Here is an 18,070-nt window from a genome sequence, read left to right as displayed (position 1 = left end):
GGTGTCATCTGCATATGCCTGAATGTGTATAGGTGAGGGGACAATGTTCCAAAGTAGTGGCGAACCCTGCGGACAGACGAGGGAAGAAGGCACAGAAAGAGTGCACGAAGGAGATTGATAGGTCAAATGGCGGTTATGAAGGAAACACGCCAAAAGAGAATATATATTTCGAGGACAATGGTGTTTTCATAAAAAATGCGAAACCAAAGGGTGCCAAACACTATCAAATGCACCTCTGAAGTCCAGAGAAATTCGAAACAGGATTTTTTTTTGTTGTTTATATACTATGTAACTCTCAATGATAACCTGAACAGAACTTCGGCTATGCGTGAAACCATGCTGATTTCTGGGAAGTAGTTTATTTTGAAACAGGAAGTAATACAGCCGACCATATAGTAAACGCTCGAGCACTTCACCGAAACACGAATAGATACTCATCGGTCGGTAAGAATTCGGAAGGTGCTTTGGTCTATTCGGTTTCGGGCAAAAGTAATCCTGCCAATTTTCCATATCTGCGGAAAGTAACCAACGGGCAACGCAGAATTATAGATTGAGACGAAAAACGAGGGATGAGCGTTAAACAAGGCGACGACATTTGTTTTTTGTTTTGTTTCATTTTTTTTTTCATCCTGTCCGTGCCCTTCTTGTGGTAGACTCCCGTGTTCCTCCCCCGTATGCTTTCCTTTTGCCTTTACTACGTACAGGTGAATACCAACCTTTACCACCCGATTCTTGGCCGATCCCCCGGAGTGGGTATGTGCCATTCTGTCGTAGGCTACAACAACAACAACAACAAAACGACGAGAGATAAGATCAGTCCCCGGAGAAGACGACAAATCTAATGAATTGTTTTCAGCTTGGACCTCCGCAGCAGTGAACGGTAAATCTTGAATTAAGTGGTTGCAAGGCTGCGCAGTAATGTCCCGAACGTGATTAAGGAAATGGAGATTGTGGGAAGAATCACCTGTAGCGACGCGAGTGTGAAGGAGCAATTTTATAGCGCCAGGAAGCGTTTCAGTGTGTATGCCATCGGCGTACTGTAGAGGAGGGATAATGGAAGGGCACAGCTTGCCAAAAGCATGTTTATATGGCTTACCAAGGAAATTTATGCGTAGCTGTGAAGCAGATCTCCATTAAATGACTGTCATGTGTGTTTATAACGTAAGATCGATACTTTTCAAGAGCTTTATAATAAATTCAACGATGGAAAGTTCTCCGCGGAGATGCGGCGCCGCTTGGAGTGCTCCAACACGAGATGGGCACAGGTGACCCCAGAAATGTGTTGGACCGTCGCTATCGCCCCAGCCCCATGGGGAAGAAGTCGACCAGGGTGGTAACATCCTACCAGCCCGTTTCAATCACCGCCGCCTGCAAGACCTTGGAGGCATTTGTCCTGTCGCGGCTCTCGGATCGCCGGGGCAACTGGTTCTTAGCCGAATACACTGGTCCTTCTGGACGTTCTGTCACCAACTGACTGCCTCCCTACTCGGACATTGAGGACGCTGTCGACGACCTCGGCAAGACACTTCGCCTCTACTTTTGGGCCGTATTGGTCCCCAGGCCGGTCAGTTAGAGTCCTTGTAAAAGACCCTGGGGGCTGTTTATGCATACTGTACCTCCCTAGGACTCAATGAATCACCCACCAAGACTGAGGTTCTCCCTGTTCCCCCTAGAGGAAGACGCCTAACAGTTAAATGCTTCACCTCAACGGTGACTACCTCCAATATCAGCAGAAGATAAGACACCAAGGCCTGGTCATCGACTACAAGGTCTCGTGGATCGCGGCAGATAAGCCGCTCCTACCTTAGGTTTACCCAGTTAGCCTTGCTGTCAACCAGCTCCTGGCATGCGGAACAGGCTGCACCACCACGTGAGCTGCACGGATCTGCCATGCTTCAGTCACGCCTTCTCTGATGCACGCTCCCGTTCGTTAAGCTCCGACCAGCCTGATAAAGCAAGCTCGAGACGGTCTATCCCTCTACTTTGCGGAAGTGCCTCCGTCTACTGCAATGCTCCCCATGGACAGGTTACAACAAGCCCCAGATGGAGCCACAGTCCTAAGCCGCCTGCGAAACCGAATTTCCTGGTGTGCAGGGAAGCGCTGGGCCATCTATGTGGAGCTCATTGAACCGAGCCTTCCTTACACAGTCCTTCCACACCCCGCAGCCGACCATCACTGTAAGTGTCGACAGCCCTCCAAGCGCAGTAAAACCAACACCCGGTCCTGGCGATTCGACGGGCCACCTTCAGCACTCCTGGAGAAAGATCTTCGTGGATGCCTGCAGCTTTTAACGGATGGGTCCGTCTTCCTTTGCGGGGGGAGGCCGCTACAGGGTGAATCACCCTGTAGACAGGGTGTTTCACCTCGGGAAGAGAAACCTGTGACTCACAAGCCTCCAACAGTGGCTGTGTGTGAAAGAGCCACCTGCCGGGGCAGGGACCCACCGCTTAACTGTCATACCACTGCGCTAGGAGTGGTGTGAGGGCCCCCAGCGATCTATGAGTGGAAAGTAGAAAATGCACAATTCGGCATGTATGGGCATTGCCCAATTATCGCTATCGCGTCACCACTTACGACGGCGCTTAAGTGTCTCCTGCAGCTGTTTTCGTTTAATTTTTTTACCGGCTATATTCTCAGGCGGACTTCAAAATCTACGCCTCTAATGGTTGCTGGCGTGGGACATTAAACTGCATCTAGCGGATATTTGGGTCCATACTTTGGGTCCGTTCCCTTCTCTTCATTGCTTATTCGTTCTTTAGTACCGCTATACACTCTTTTATTATTAACGCGGCAGAGTCAAAGGGATCCTGGAACGATTTCGATGGGCATATTATAGTACAACAGATCTGTAGATGTGGTCTTTGTTGGCATTCGAGTCAAATTTTAAGGCTCTGCGTGGACACTGTAATTTAGAAATACTTTTTAAAGAGCAATGCTCGCAGTAGCTCGCAACCGATTAGGGCGACCCCGTCACTGCGCGTCCCCTACCCCGATGACGTCAGTGGCCAGAAGAACCAGCCTTCAAGCTCGCCACGTCTGCCCACTGTCGTCATCGGGGTAGGGGACGCGCAGTGACGGGGTCGCCCTAATCGGTTGCGACCTACCGCGAGCAGCCATTTTTGAAAATTATTGCTAAATTATAGGGTCTACGCAGAGGTTTCAACTTTGAATCGAATACCCACAACGGCCACCTCTACAGATCTTTTGCACTAGATACTGACCTTTAAAATAATTCCAGTGTCTCTTTAAAAGCCCCTATCGGCGGAAAACCCGGCGTCGTTGCCAATCACACTAAAAAGTACTGACTTTTTCAGAGGGTGGGGAGTCAGGAAAGCAGTTTCGCTGAAAGAAAAAGGTACACACGCTGAATAAAACCTCTTTGCTTTGTGTCGGGAGCCGGACGCGCTCACTCTGCACAGCTGAAGAATGTTCGTTCAGGGCCATAAATGATGACCTTGGACGAGCACCCCGCACCGCACAGTAGCCGAATTGAATTACAGAACCACTTGGTTATTTAGGCTCACTGATTATCGTCACCGAGTAATAGGGAGAGTGATGTGTAAAAAAGCAGTATTTGATGTTAACAAGCGCCTCGATGTCTGGGAAAGGGGGCGCCACCTCCGAGTTCAAATTCTGCCCCAGTTTTTGCAAAGCAAGAAGGAAAGGACGGCGCTCGCCAGAGTCACGTGCAGCTCGCTGCATTCCCAACGTGGCGCGCGGTGCATCAGCAGCAGCAGCGGAGCTGTTATCGAGAACGGACAGACGAGCTAAAGCGAGAGTGCAGCTGAGACTTCCGAGGCTCTTCTTCCTGGCTGTCACTCGGTTGCGCACAGAGGACGCAAGGGATGCCATGCTGAGGCGCACGGGCGACACGGTCCAGTTGGGAGACGCCGCTATGGCTGAGCACGACGTGGCGAGCTCATCGTACAGCGGCAGCAGCAGCACAGCGAGCTCCTCCCCCCCGGACTCTGAGCCACGGGGGCCAGCAGCGGCTGACTCTGCGCGAGACGGTGCAACTCGGCGAGACGCGTCAGGATGCCCCGAACGCGGCTCACCACGGAGACGCCCAAGCTGCTGCGAGTTCTTCATCCAGGAGCCAGGACTCGCTGCAGACGCCTGTATAGCCGCATGTGCGGATCACTTTACAGGTACAGTTGACGCATTCCTACCGTTAATGGCCTGCTTGAGTTGCCCACCTTATCTGTGCATTCGCGGGGGAAGGACCGCTACTACGGCAGTAGGAATGCGCTGAGCACTTAAACGCCTACGCTAGACAATAAGCTGCAGGAAGCAACGCGCTCGTGTTGTGTTGCAGGTAATGTGCTCAAGCGACGCAAAGAAGCCTTCATGCGCATTTGCCAAAAACTGTAGACCGCACGACCTGCTTTCACACGCAGACGCGGGTTCGATCCCGGCTGCGGCGGCTGAATTTCGATGAAGGCTAAATTCCAGAGGCCCGTGTACTGTGCGATGTCAGTGCACGTTGAAGAACACCAGGTGGTCGAAATTTCCGGAGCCCTCCACTACGGCGTCCCTCATAGCCTTAGTTGCTTTGGGAGGTTAAACCACAATAAACCAATAAACTTAAACTCTCCAGCGAGTAATAAACTGGTAAATTGGTTATTGAGGATAGGAAATGGTGCAGTATCTATCTCACAGATCTCTGTGGACACCTGCACCGCGCCGCATCTATCTCGCAGATCTCTGTGGACACCTGTACCGTGCCGTAAAGGAAGGGGGGAAGGTGGGAGTGAAATAAGATATCGCCTAATTCTTGTTTTGTATCGTGATACGTTACTAGCAGACAAGCGTGGCGCGTCCAGGCGCCATGTTCTGTAAAGTAGCACAGAACGGAGGACTGAGGACAACACCATTTGAGTGAAAATATGTCCGAGGTCAGATTTAGGAAAACTGTTCATGAATATTTTTGTTATAGCTAGTTGTGGTATGTTTCTACCTAATCAGTTTTTGTCTTTGTAATGTTTTGATCTTAGTTTGTTGTGCTTAGCTCTATGCATGCCTGATCTCTGTTTCGTTGTCAATATATCCGCTGTTTTTTCTAGTTTCTGTTACTTATGGAAACTTTGTACCATTGCCAAGTGCCACTTTGTTTTGTTTTTTTTTTACATGGGGAGGGCAGGCCTCTGTCAGGCGCTACTAGGCGCCTTTAGCTTGCTCTCCCTTGTTTGCAGTCTCTGTGCTGGCCAAACAAAACCAATAAATGAAATGAAATGAGTTGTTGCGGCTGAAGGATGGCGGTGGTGGTGCGACACTTTTAAGGCGAAAGCCTTTAATGCCTCATACTGTCGTTAGCAGCCGTGTCGGCAGCCTTTTCCGCGTTTTGACGGGTGTCCACCGAAATATGCGAGGCAGTTACTGCGTATTTTCCTTTCCTCAAATACAATTTTCAGTTTCTTCATTACGGCCCCTCTTTCTTCTCACACTCCCACTTCCTCCCTTCCTGTACCTAAAGTGCGGTGAGTCGGAAGCATTAAGCGCGGTTTTGCTGCTTGTGTCACTTATGTGTGGTTGAGATGTTAAGCTTCGCCTGATGATGAAAACGTTTATTAAAGCCACAACGCCTTAGTTGAAGGGAAGGCTGATCGGGTCCCTAGTCCGGGACGCCGTTGGTGAAAGCCGCTGCCCGTGCTCTGGCGACGAGGGCTCGTTGTTCCTCGAGGTCCGAGCTGGACAGGGCCGCCTCCCAGCCCTCCCGCGTTGGCTGATTTATGATCTCAATGCTGTCATTTTTCTGACAAGCCCATACCATGTGGTACAAGTTTGCCTTCTGGCCACAAAATTTGCACTGTGCCGAAAAGGACTCGGGCTCAATGGCGTGAAGCGTAGCTGGGTTATTGAAAGACATAGTTTGTAGCCTGCGAAGGTGACATTCCTCTGATTTACTGAGACCCTTAGCGGGCCTCGGGAGTGTCTGCCTTTCAAGGTGCAAATATTGCAACATTTCTGAATATGTCGTCAGCGGAGAGGGGGAGCCAGAATCAGGAAGGGAGGACGTAGAAGGAGAGTGGAACGCGATAGCGTCTTGCAACGCTGCCAGGTATTCCACGGAACGCCATCGCCCGTTCGGTTCTGCGCCTTGCTCGTCGGTAAATTGGTTTTTGAGGAAAGGAAATGTGTCTGTCTCGCATATCTCCGTGGACACCTGAACCTTGCCGTAAGGGAAGGGAGGAAGATGGGAGTGAACGAAGACACCGTATTTACTAGACGCGCCTTTGTTCATTCCAAAACAATCGAGCTGGCATGGCGGAGTGGTAGCGTGCTCGTCTCGCACTCCTGAGGCCCTGGTTCGATCGACAACTCGACCAATTTGCTACTCTGTTTTATTTATTTATCCGGTCTCACTAGAAAGGTTAGTTGGGGTACTTGGTCAATTAAGCAATTATTAAACTCAGTCCCACTTACTTGGAGCATCACTATACCATCCCATTGATTGTTGCATGGTTACTAGCCAAAGTTGAAATTTGCTCACTGTGACGCCACGACCATTTCGACCAATTGAAAAGCGTGACAGTCCTGTCGACAACTCCTGCTTATAACGATGAGGCATTAAGGGCTTCCGCCTTAAAAGGAAAGTGCATAGGCCTGTCCACTGGCTCGAGCTGAGCCACAGTCGTTGCCACGTGCAGACAGAGAAGTGTTGAAAGACGTCAGGAAAGATTGAAAGACATGCCCAACAGTCTCGAATTTCGAATATTGAAATACGGTATGGTACTGTTGTGGAAATATTTAAGGTAATGGTCCATCCTTCCAATTAGTAGCAAAATCGTTTAAAATATTTCCCTAAAAAACCAGTTGCGAACATTTAGGCGATATCAAAAACGTTGATAGAAAAAAAATGACAGCAGGCCGACAGAAGGTCTGCTGATATATTGTTATTGTGAGGTCTTACTATATTCGAAAATAAGGTTTTTAAACATTTTCGTTAAAAAAAATTGCCGACGGTTACGTTACCTCTTAGTGGGAAATTTGAGCGCAGCTTATCAGCTGTTTCAGCTTCTCGATAGATTGAGGCTAACAATTCGAGCAAGACATGTCTGTGTAATTATAAACAACTTGTTATTATTTACACATATTCCTTCTTCAAGAAACGCTCCACACAGAGTTCTTGATTGTCATGAAGGAAATTTTCTGCTCGGAGAAATCGATGGATATATGCTCGACTTGCTGCACCAACGCCTGGTTCTCAAAGACGAGGTCTGCACAAGTATTTCGCGAGGTTGTCACAGCTTTGGGAGCCGTTATGAGCGAGAGGAACGGGATGTTCTAGCGCATAAGTGGTTAGAAATTCCTGTTTGTATAAGTCCCCATGCCACCCTGGCGGGTGGCAGTGAATGGTTGATCGCGAGAGTTAATGGAGATCGCGAGCGCTAACGCATGCAGCCCCAATCTCTCTTTCAACACCCCATGAACTTCTAAGCGCGATTCAGGCGTCCACTGACCCAGGAAGTGAGTTATGCGCATTTCCTTTCCTTAAAATGGTTGGAGTATAAAGCTTCGTCATCGGCAACGCCAATGAACACAATGAACGGAGATGGCCTATGGCTTCAGGGCCGCGTTTCTGGCACAACGTTGCCAATGCCTGCAGCCCTAGTCTCTCTCATCATCCCAAGTACCTACAAGCGCGATTCAGGCGTCCACCGAGCCAGGGAGCCAGTTATGCGCACTTCCTTCTCCTAAAATGATCAGTGTGTAAAACCTAAACGCCAACGGCAAGGAACGCCGACGGCCCATGGCTTCAGTGTCGCGTTTGTGACACAACGTTGCCAATATCAACTCATGAAGCACACATCTGTCACCACTGCCACGTTGCTTAATTGCTTAAAGTACGAGTGAGGTGTCCACTTTTCCAAGCGGGCAGTCATGCGCATTCCATCTGCTTTCCCAGATCCCGCTCCATTAGTTTCGCAACTTAAAGCGCGTGTCCACTGCTGGTTATGAGGGACAACGACGACGCCGCGAAACGCAGAAACGTGTGCCAAAGAGCTGCGCTCTTAAAAAAATGAAGGACGCTTAAGCTTTGCCTTTAAGAGTGCAACGCGACAGCGTGTCGCAGCGCTCCCAGGGAGTCCACGGTCGGCGCGACGCCTTGCCCGCTGGACAAATCCACTAGGAGTCCCTAGGAGGCCGCTCTAAACAGCCCATCCGCCGCCGGAAGAGATCACGAACGGGCTGTAGTGACGCTGCTCCCTGAATTGGCCAGTGTGTGTCTCAGTAGCGACTGTGATTTTAGAGGAAAGTAAAGCCGCAGTAACTGTGTCACATATCGGTGGACACCTCAACCGCGCCGTGAGGGAAGGGAGGAAGTTTGCGGTGTAAAGGAAAAGACGGAGAGGCCTTAATGGACGTCTGCGTCTCCGTTTGTGTCGCATTCGCTGACCACAACAGCAAACAGACGCGTACTGCATCACAGGAGCTCGGGCTGTACGGGTTCCGTTACTTTACATTACAAAACATGACGCACACAGATCCGGTCACGGCTGCCTGGCCGTCTTAGGCCCGAAGAGGTCGCGAACGGTTGCACCCACACTGCCGCGCGTATAGGCGAAATCGTTGTGTTAGCACCGGGCTCCGCGCTCGGGCCATTTGACGCATTCGCAGCCACGGTGGATGCGTGGTTACGGCGCTCGGCTGCTGATCCGAAATACGCGGGTGCGAACCCGGCCGCGGAATGAGTCGCTTTAAGACGTTAAACCCCACTAAACTAATAAATCAAACCAAGTTATTTAGCGGTCTTTCACAAATAACACGTCGTGATTTCTGTATTCTAGTTTCTTAACCGTCGTTACAGAGAAGAAAAGTAACACGTCGCGATTTCTGTAATCTAGCATCTTAAACGTCGTTACAGAGAAAAGAACATGCAGCTATGGTGAGATATATTTTGTACAAACGTAGTTATCGGTGATCTAAATTTTCTGTTGCAGCTGTCCTACTCTGGGTTTGCAGGGGTTTCGCCTACTCGCTTGACCATCCGCCTCGCATGCGGGAGCTGCGCGGTTCGATCCCCTGTGCCTCTGTGTATACCCACCGGTGATGCAATGGGTACAAGCTTTTCCCTAGCCTGGTGCTCGGCTTAACGGGTTAGAATGGCTTGGAAAACGGTTCACTTGTGTGGATAAAAGTAACTGCGTGCTTCCCCGTTCATCAGCCGAAGCTGCCCTTGCGCCATTAAAATTCGACGTCATCATTTCCTCCTCTCGCGATTCCTGGCCAGCTGTGAGTAGTGTGCTTCTCCACTGGAACCGCCCACTTGAACGCCATCGGTGAAATCATCTTGTTGTGCTACGTTTTTCTCCCTTTTTTATTGATCCACTCCGAATTATGGCATGGCTTGGGTGTTTCGGTTTGAGGTACTTCAGCACACCCTGGTGTGTGAAGGAGAACTGGTGTCTACGAATGAACAATTAGTGTGCAAGCAAGCCACACCAGAGAATGCGCATGAGATCCAGTTGCCTGAGGCACCGGTAAACGAAGTTGCTCTGTTTTCGCCGGTGGTGGTTTCAATCTCTCTGGGCATGTAGTTTATTTTTCTACTGGATATCGTCGACAAAGATACAACACTCCAGCTGGCTTTCGTTTGTAGGCCAATTGGCACCGATATCCGGAATGGTTGGATAGCAGTGTTCATCGAAATTTGTTACCCCTGGCTTGGCGCCCATGACTTGTCGGGCTTCCGCATGAACTCGGCATGCTTCGCCTAGCCATTATTTTAGAATATGTTTTGGTGTAGCTGTTGCTTGACCTTGATGCGACTCCAGAAAGTATCTGAGCGAAGGCTGTTTCGAAGCATAGACACGTAGAAGGGTTACAAGAAAACAAGCTTGAGTTTTGTAATCGTGATTGTGTGTTCTCTGAAGCTATATATAAGGCTTACAGCTAAATACACACTATAACGAATACATGTGTGAACCTTGCTAGCCACCCACACCACTCAACGGACAATTACATGGTGTCCTCACCCCTGATACGTCCTTAAGAGGCCGCCGCTATGGCCGCACTGAAGTGGCATCGATTTCTTGAAAATGTTTTGTCAACTCCCCTTGGGGAGTACCAGCGCGTGGGTTCGAGTCTTAGCAAAGCCGGCCGCGTTTTGAAGCATGACAAATAAAATCGCACCTCACCCACTTTTAGAGACACTCATGTGCATAAAAAATAATTAGGAGGACGCTTAAGCTTTGGGACTGGACGCGATGGCGATTTCTCCTTTTTCTTCTGTTTATTCCTTTTTTTTCATATTTCTCACCGATTGCCAGTCCACAATGTCGCTACCGATTTCGTTAATCGATTACACACATGATTACCGATCACATTCTCGATTATTAATCACCAAAGTCATTATCTAGGCTGCGCTAGACGACATATTATGCCAGTACATACTCGTATACATGCATGCCATTTGTTTCAGCACCATAACACCGCCTCTTAATTTCTGACGCCTAAATTGTATTTTTTCGCCTAGTATAATATCAGTACACATCCCCAACACATGTTTCCAAGTCGTACACACCACAGAGCGTTCACTACATGCTCCTCTAACAAGCTTGAACGAACGGCACTTCGTGTTGCGTGCGAGAGGCTGTGTTCGAACTGCGAAGTCCAATGCCGGGTGTTTTCTTTTTTTCATGATCTGATTTCAGGAACTCTAGAATATTCTCCGACTGACGCCGGACCGCCAGAACGAGTTCCTTAGGCTATCGCGTAAAACTAACACAGCCGAAACTGACCCCCGACCCTGTGACTCTTCGCGCCTCATATGGCATGTGTGTAGCATTTAATTGTAAGTGGAACACCGCAATATATACTATCTTTTTTTGCGCGCCCAGGATGGCCTTCGGTAGGTGAACTGCCAGCCGGGTTCATGGGTCACGGCTGTTGTTGGCCTGCTGGACGTCCTGTCTGCCTCGGTTGCCTGCTTGATAGCAACGCACTGGAATCGTGTGCGACACCGGGACTTAGTCATCCTCCAACTTCCCGGGTGGACTACGCCAGCCTGCAGGTTTCCCCCAGCTGCGACAACGGCACGTGCCAGAAATGTACGGCAACCACTGAATCGTCCGTCAACCGATCCCAAGACCTACGCAACAATTTCTACCGATCTGTGTGCGGAAACAACACCACCGCCTGCTTTCAGTTAGCAGTTTTGTCGAAGATGCGATGTACGACCGTGCTTTGAGTGACGTCGAGCCGGAGACATCGAACCTCAGTAATCGCAGTACCGCGGCATAAACTATCAGAAAGCGGCCTTGGCAGCCTTAAGTGGTTTATGACCACACACTAGTTGCCATGGCCTGAGACTGCTACAAAGGCCTTCTGGACATTTTGCTTGGCCTCTCTGGAAACGACAACGAACACCTGTGGCTCCAGATTAGCTTAGACGTGCTTCGTTATTGCAGCAAAACGGGGAAGCCCCATCTGAAGATCGGACCAAGCCCCAGTTTCCGAGTCTGTACTGCCTTGATGCGCTCCTGCGGCATCCAACCAAGGGGAACGCTGCAAGGCGTCTGTTACGGCGCTGCATGAATTCTGGATTGCCTACCAGTATGACGTTCAGAATGACCACAACTAGTTTCAGCAGCGGGTGCTGTTTCGGTTTAAGCCGCGAACTTCATCTTTTTGTTGCGACGCGTCAGACATACACGTGTCAGATATATACGCCCGTGCTTTCCGATGTGTGTACTGTATGTTTGCTGCGTCAGTTGCGATGTGTACGTTTTTTGTATTATGTCAGGCAAGTCTCTCCACTTTTCAGTGTAAACTTGTATTGCGTGAAATTAAATATACCGATTTTGTACGTAACCATCGAAGGCTTCCTGTGCCCGTATCTCTGTGCAGCACCTTTGCGCTGTCTCTTTTATTGCCGACAGAAGTGCGGCGCTGTGTCACGAAAGTAGAAAATTTTGGCCGCTCTTTTTTCTCCCTGCGTGTGCACGCTTTGCCTTTGGTGTGCCCTTTCGACAAACGCGCGTTCGTCGGCACCGGATGAGAAGCAAACTATTCAAATTACAATCTATTTTTAATACCCCGAAGAAGTATAATTTCAGAATGTATATTAGAACGATACTTCGCAGTGTTGACTAGTGTGCTGCTCAGAACCACCTAAGCTCGCTTATGTCAAGCTAACGGCCTTTCACATCATTAGGAGTTGATGGGAATGATCCTTGTTTATTTTGCCTTGCTGTTTCTAATGGCCTCCCATTCATATGGACCGGAAAAGGCGGTGCGTGAAAATGCCATGAAGAGGCCGTTGGTTCAAGAGAAATGCAAGGAGCAAGTTGTGTGGGGAGGTAGACGAATTGGTGACTTCCGATATTCCGATCAGCGTAATAGAACTATAGTCAAACACTGCTGGAACGCGTCAAGGACTTATTTGCCGGCCCAAGTTTAAGGTTCCCATTTCCACAGTGTACACCATGCAGTGTAGAGCATCCTAGTAGAGGGAAGTTTTTTTCAGAAGTCCCTAAAAAAAAGCAAGATTCACGGAGACTGTCTGTGATTGGCACGCGTTGTCGCGACATGGATGTCATGGGCTCAAATTAAAGTGGTAGTTGAGCAGTGCCTTCCTGGTACACAGCGCAGAAATATCGAAAGGGCGGCAAAAGGTGTTCCCCAACTCCTATAAAGCTCAGTCGAATGTCAGTGAGGCCGAATACTGCTTTCTCCTTCGTAAAAGCATTTACCCACCGTTGGCACAGATTTTGGCTACATCGTGCCAAAAACTCTGGCTCTCCCGTAACCGAGAGTAGAGTAAGCATGAAATGTTTACGGGCCTAATGTCATCTCGGTGGACACCCGAACCGCACCGTAATGGGAGGGAGGAACGCCACCACCCGTTCAGCGCGATGCCTTGCCATTTGAACGCAAGGTTTTTTTGAGGAAAGGAAATAGCGCAGTAATTCTCTGCCATCTCGGTGGACACCCGAACCACACCGTAATGGGAGGGAGGAACGCCACCACCCGTTCGGCGCGATGCCTTGCCCTTTGAACGCAGCGCTTCTCCCCCGGGCCCCTGTGCGCCTGCGCGGCTTTGCTTCGATGCGCGAAGCCCCTAAGAGATCACGTATGACAACGAAGTGTATCGTGGCATTTATGTGCTTTTTGCACGCGTTATTAGAAATCTGAAATTATAATTCCGTGCATTATCAAACGCACAGCGACTGATATCTTGATAAACATTGAAAAGGCACTGGCAGCAGTTATTTTTTGTGACTCCTTCGGAGACCAACCGGCGCTTGCATGGCGGTCGCGTAGGAGGGCTTAGAGAGTCTCGTTAAATCTCGTTAAGTCTCGTACGGTGCCCGGATGACTGGAATTCAGTGCCCGTATGATGGCTCTCGGTCTCGGCGTGACGTCACCACACTGCCGACAACGGGGGCTAAAAGCATTTCATGCTTAAAAATTCGGGGGCACTTTGTTTACCTAAAGTGCGGTGAGGCGAAAGCATTAAGTGCGGTGTTGCTGCTTGTGTCACTGATGCGTTGTTTAGAAGTTAGGCTTTGCCTCTAAGAGTGAAACATCTAACCTTGTGTTTGGCTCATGATAGCCACAGTTGCTTATGAGCCATAAAACTCTATATAACTAACTAATCTAAGAGAGAAACGTGAAAGCGTCTTTTAACGCTGCCAGGGAGTCCATAGAATGTCATCGCCCGTTCGATTGTACGCCTTGCTCGCCGGTAAATTGATTTTTGAGGAAAGGAAATCTGTCTCGCATATGTGGGTAGATACCTAAACCTCGCCGTAACGGGAAGGGAGGAAGATGGGAGTGAACGAAGACACCGTATTCACTAGACGCGCCTTTGTTCATTCCAAACCATCGAGCAGGCTTGGCGGAGTGGTTAGCATGCTCGTCACGCACTCCGGAGACCGGGGCTCGATTCCCGAACTCGACCAATTTTCTACTCGGTTTTATTTATTTATCTTGCCTGACTAGAAGGGTCAATTAGGCTAATTGGGGCATCACTATGCGATCCCTTTAATTGGTTGCATGGTTACTTGCCAAAGTATAATTGATCACGTTTGAAATTCGCGCACTGTGACGTCATGACCGCTTCGACCAATTGAAAAGCGTGACAATTCTGTTGACAACTCCTGTTTACAACGATGAGGCATTAAAGGCTTCCTTCCGCCTTAATACATGCGCTTTCGAGAAGCTTGCAGGCAAAACAACCTCTCCAGTGCACGTAACTCGTCTAAAAAACCCAAATTAGTCGGGCCACAGCACTGCGGCTAAACCCATTCTCGAAATGCTGACAACCACTTACAACAGATGTGGCTCTTACTTGCGGTGAGCTACACGTCTCTCAATAATTAAGGAACCTAGCAGGAGTAGTTAACAGCTAACTGTTCAATATCAATTAACCAGCGTGCTAGTTAGCATATCTTGGCTATGTTAAGGCGGAAGCCTTTAATGCCTCATCGTTGTAAGCAGGAGCTGTCGACAAGAAATGTCACGCTTTTCAGTTGGTCGAAACGGTCGTAACGTCACAGTGCGCGAATTTCAAACGGGGCCAATTGTACTTCGGCTACTAACCATGCAATCAATTAAAGGGATCGTATAGTGATGCTCCAAGTAAGTTTGAGTTTAGTTAATTGCTTACTTAACCAATCAGTCCAATTAACCTTTCTAGTCAGGCCAGATAAATAAATAAAACCGAGTAAGAAATTGGCCGAGCTTGGGAATCGAACCCCGGTCTCCGGAGTGCGAGTCGAGCACACTACCACTCGGCTATGCCAGCTCGATGGTTTGGAATGAACAAAGGTGCGTCTAGTGAATACGGTGTCTCGTTCACTCCCATCTTCCTCCCTTCCTGTTACGGCGAGGTTCAGGTGTGCACCGAGATATGCGAGACATACATTTCCTTTCCTCAAAAAACAATTTACTGACGAGCAAGGCGTATTTGTCCGCGTTTCAGATTGGTCCAAATTGTCGTGATGTCACCACGCGCGAATTTTGATGGGTGTCCACCGAAATATGTGAGACAGTTACTGCGCAACTTTCTTTCGTCAAATACAATTTTCGACTAGTGCTACTGATATATGCGAGACAGTTAATGCGTAATTTCCTTTCCTCAAATACAATTTTCATTTTCTTCATTACGGTCCCTCTTTCTTCTTTCACTCCACTTCCTTCCTTCCTGTACAGTGCGGCTCAGGTGTCCACCGAGACGACAGAGAATTACTGCGCCATTTACTTTCCTTAAAAAGCGTTGCGTTCAAAGGGCAAGGCATCGCGCCGAACGGGTGGTGGCGTTCAATGGACTCCGTGGCAGCGCTACAACACGCTGTCGCGTTCCACTCCTAAAGGCGAAGCTTAAGCGTCAGTAATTGGCAGTTAATTAATGCACCAACAAAATGTGAAGCGAACAATCGTGTAGCAGAATGCAGCACTCAGGCTTTCGCCTTTCAGCACTTCAGCCGCTAAAGTTCCTCGTAATATTTGTGATGTACTGCACCGCTGACAATGCTATACCGAAAAAAGGGCTCTACTAACTGAAAAAATATTGGCTGTGGTTTGACCAATGGCCATCCCGAGTAGAATTGCGGAAGCAACGGCGGGGCAATCGCAGCGGCGGCGGCATCTGAGTGAGCTCTTTGACTTTCTAAAGTGCGTAGTTGTTGTTGTTGTTGTTGTGACTGAGAGAAGGATGAAAAGGAAATTGCGCGGGCCTGCCTACTGACTCGAGCCAAGCCACTACCGCTGCCACGCGCAGATAGAGGAGAGTTTAAACATCAGAGGAAAGAGCAAAAGGAAAGAAGAGACGCGCGTCGCAGCAACAACTGCGTCCGCCGGAGCGGACGCTGCTGAAAAAGATAAGCGGCCGAAGGCGTAAGCGTTTTCCGCACCACTTTGACTGCCTCTGTGGCCCTGGTGACGGGACCACTGGATAACGTCACACGTAATTAAGTACTGATTACTAAGTAACTATAATTGACTGATTATTGGCTAATTGTTTATTAATGTCTAAATACTAATTAACTGCTTATTAATGACGCTTAAGCTTCGTCTTTAGGAGTGGAACGCGGCAGCGTGTTGTAGCGCTACCAGGGCGTCGACGGCACTCTACCACTCGCTTTTTGAGGAAAGGAAATGGCGCAATAATTCTGTCATCTCGGTCGACACCTGAACCTGTAATGAAGAAAATGAAATTCAGGAAAGGAAATTACTCAAAAAAAAAAACTGTCTCACAACATACTGTCTCACAATACTCACAACATACTCACAACATACTGTCTCAAAAAACTGTCTCACATATCTCGGTGGACACCCGTCATCCGTTTGCAGGGGAAGGGAGGAAGTGGGAGTGAAAGAAGAAAGAGGGACCGTAATGAAGAAAAGGAAAACTGTTTGTTTGTTTATTGGGGTTTAACGTGCCAAAGCAACTCAGGCTACGAGAGACGCCGTGGTGAAGGGCTTCGGAAATTTGGACCACCTGTGGTTCTTTAACGCGCACTGACAGCGCACAGCACATGGGCCTCCAGAATTTCGCCTTCATCGAAATGAAAGTTGTATTTGAGGAAGAGAAAATTACGCAGTAACTGTCTCACACTAGCACCTCGCGCACGCGCAGTTGGGGCTCTCCGGGGCTCCGCGAAATCGCTCACACCTAGCGTAGTGTTGCTTCCGCAACAAAAGGCTATTAAAAATTGTGTAAAGCCCTACTTGAAACACCCTGTACACAGTGCGTTTCAGCTAAGAGTTCACACATTGTTGAACAGACTTTTTGGGTTGGAAAGTCTTAGTTGAAAGACCATGTAGACAGGGAGTTTCATCTAACACTTAGCGCAGTGTTGCTTAGCGGAGAGTGGAAATGACGATGGAGAGGAGGAGCGTGGCAGATTGGTGGAATTGGTGGAAGGAGTCATGTAATGAGAGGGTGTGGAGAGGGTGTGGAGAGGGTGAATGGGAACACACGCTCAGTTCTCCGTAACAATTTGAAGCGGTCGGACCTATGCTAAGAATTCTGTCTCCCAAGCCGTCGAACCTTCCTTTGTCCAGTGAACCATGCCTGTTTAAACGGGCACCACGGGGGAGGGGACCAGTGATGGATTTTTCCCCCTGGGTTAGCGATGCAATAGCCCGCCGAGCACGGTAGGCGGGGCTTCAGCGGTTTAGAAGAGAGCGACGGCGGCCTGCTGGGGATCCCCACATTCAGCGTAACAGGGATGTCATTGCAGAGGCAGAGCGAGGGAAGCGATATGCTGAGAATGCAGACGACAGGCAACGTCGTCAACAGCTGAAGCTGAGCACAGGAGACGCGAGAATCGGGCGGTCTCTAATTCTAATTACGACGACTGCGACTGGCGGTCGTAATAGTCGGCCAATTTGTTTTTTTTTTTTAACGCGGAAGCGTGAAGGCTGGCATTCTGTAGAAAATCTGTTGTCGACGTTGGTGGCGGCGGTGTTGTGAGCGAAAAAGCAGGTGGTACTCTTGCCACATAGTCACGTGACCTCGTTACGCCATCACAAAATGTCCACTGTGGCGGGTGGCAGTTTAAGTCATCACTGCTCGTGAGAGGTTGCTCGTGAGGAGCACCCTGGTCTCACAAGACCCTACAGGTCACTGTGTGTGAGCCACCTACCGGGGCAGTGACGCATCGCTTAACCGCTATGCCACTGCGGTAGAAGTGGTGTGAGGGCCCCCAGCGATCTATGCATTGAAAGTAGAGAACGAACAGTACCGCATATGAGGGCGTTACCCCATGGACGCTAACGCGAGTTATGCTTTAGCGGTTATATTCTCAGGTGGACTTCGAAAATTGTGTCACTAATGCTTGCTGGAGTGGGACGTTAAACGACATCTACCGGACATTGGTTCCGTACTTTGGGGCCGTCCCCTCCTGTTCCTTGCTTATTCGTTCTTTATTTCCGTTATACACCTGGTTATTATTAACGCGGCACCGTTGAAGGGGCCCTAGAATGATTTGGTTGGGCATATTCCAGTGCAACCGATCTGTAGATGTGGTCTTTGTTGGTATTCGAGTCAGATTATAGTGAACTCTAGTTCACTATAAGTCAGATTCCAAAGCTCTGCGTGGACACTGTAATTTCTAA

The 18,070-nt window shown here is 49.1% G+C and overlaps 2 protein-coding genes across 2 annotated transcripts in view; one reads left to right on the top strand and one right to left on the bottom strand.

Annotated features, from left to right (window-relative positions):
• Positions 1-18,070, bottom strand: part of LOC149328273 (uncharacterized) — a 46,097-nt gene that overhangs the window by 15,509 nt on the left and 12,518 nt on the right. The gene's annotated exons all lie outside the window — the stretch shown is intronic.
• Positions 3,561-11,819, top strand: LOC149328274 (uncharacterized). The gene is made up of 2 exons (XM_089560132.1): positions 3,561-4,149; positions 10,843-11,819. The coding sequence occupies exons 1-2, from the start codon at positions 3,579-3,581 to the stop codon at positions 11,190-11,192; spliced, it is 921 nt and encodes a 306-aa protein (XP_089416258.1). The 5' UTR covers positions 3,561-3,578; the 3' UTR covers positions 11,193-11,819.

This window comes from Amblyomma mixtum, chromosome 9, assembly GCF_055824585.1.
Source record: "Amblyomma mixtum isolate Tamu chromosome 9, ASM5582458v1, whole genome shotgun sequence".
NCBI classification, from domain to species: domain Eukaryota; kingdom Metazoa; phylum Arthropoda; class Arachnida; order Ixodida; family Ixodidae; genus Amblyomma; species Amblyomma mixtum.
This window is presented reverse-complemented; position numbering and strand designations above follow the sequence as displayed.

What these genes read in the sequence shown, in the direction of transcription:
- LOC149328274 (XM_089560132.1), top strand. Translation starts at nt 3,579, where the DNA reads ATGTTAACAAGCGCCTCGATGTCTGGGAAAGGGGGCGCCACCTCCGAG. An exon ending in ATGTGCGGATCACTTTACAG is followed by an intron (nt 4,150 to 10,842) that starts GTACAGTTGACG and finishes TTGCGCGCCCAG; the next exon opens with GATGGCCTTCGGTAGGTGAA.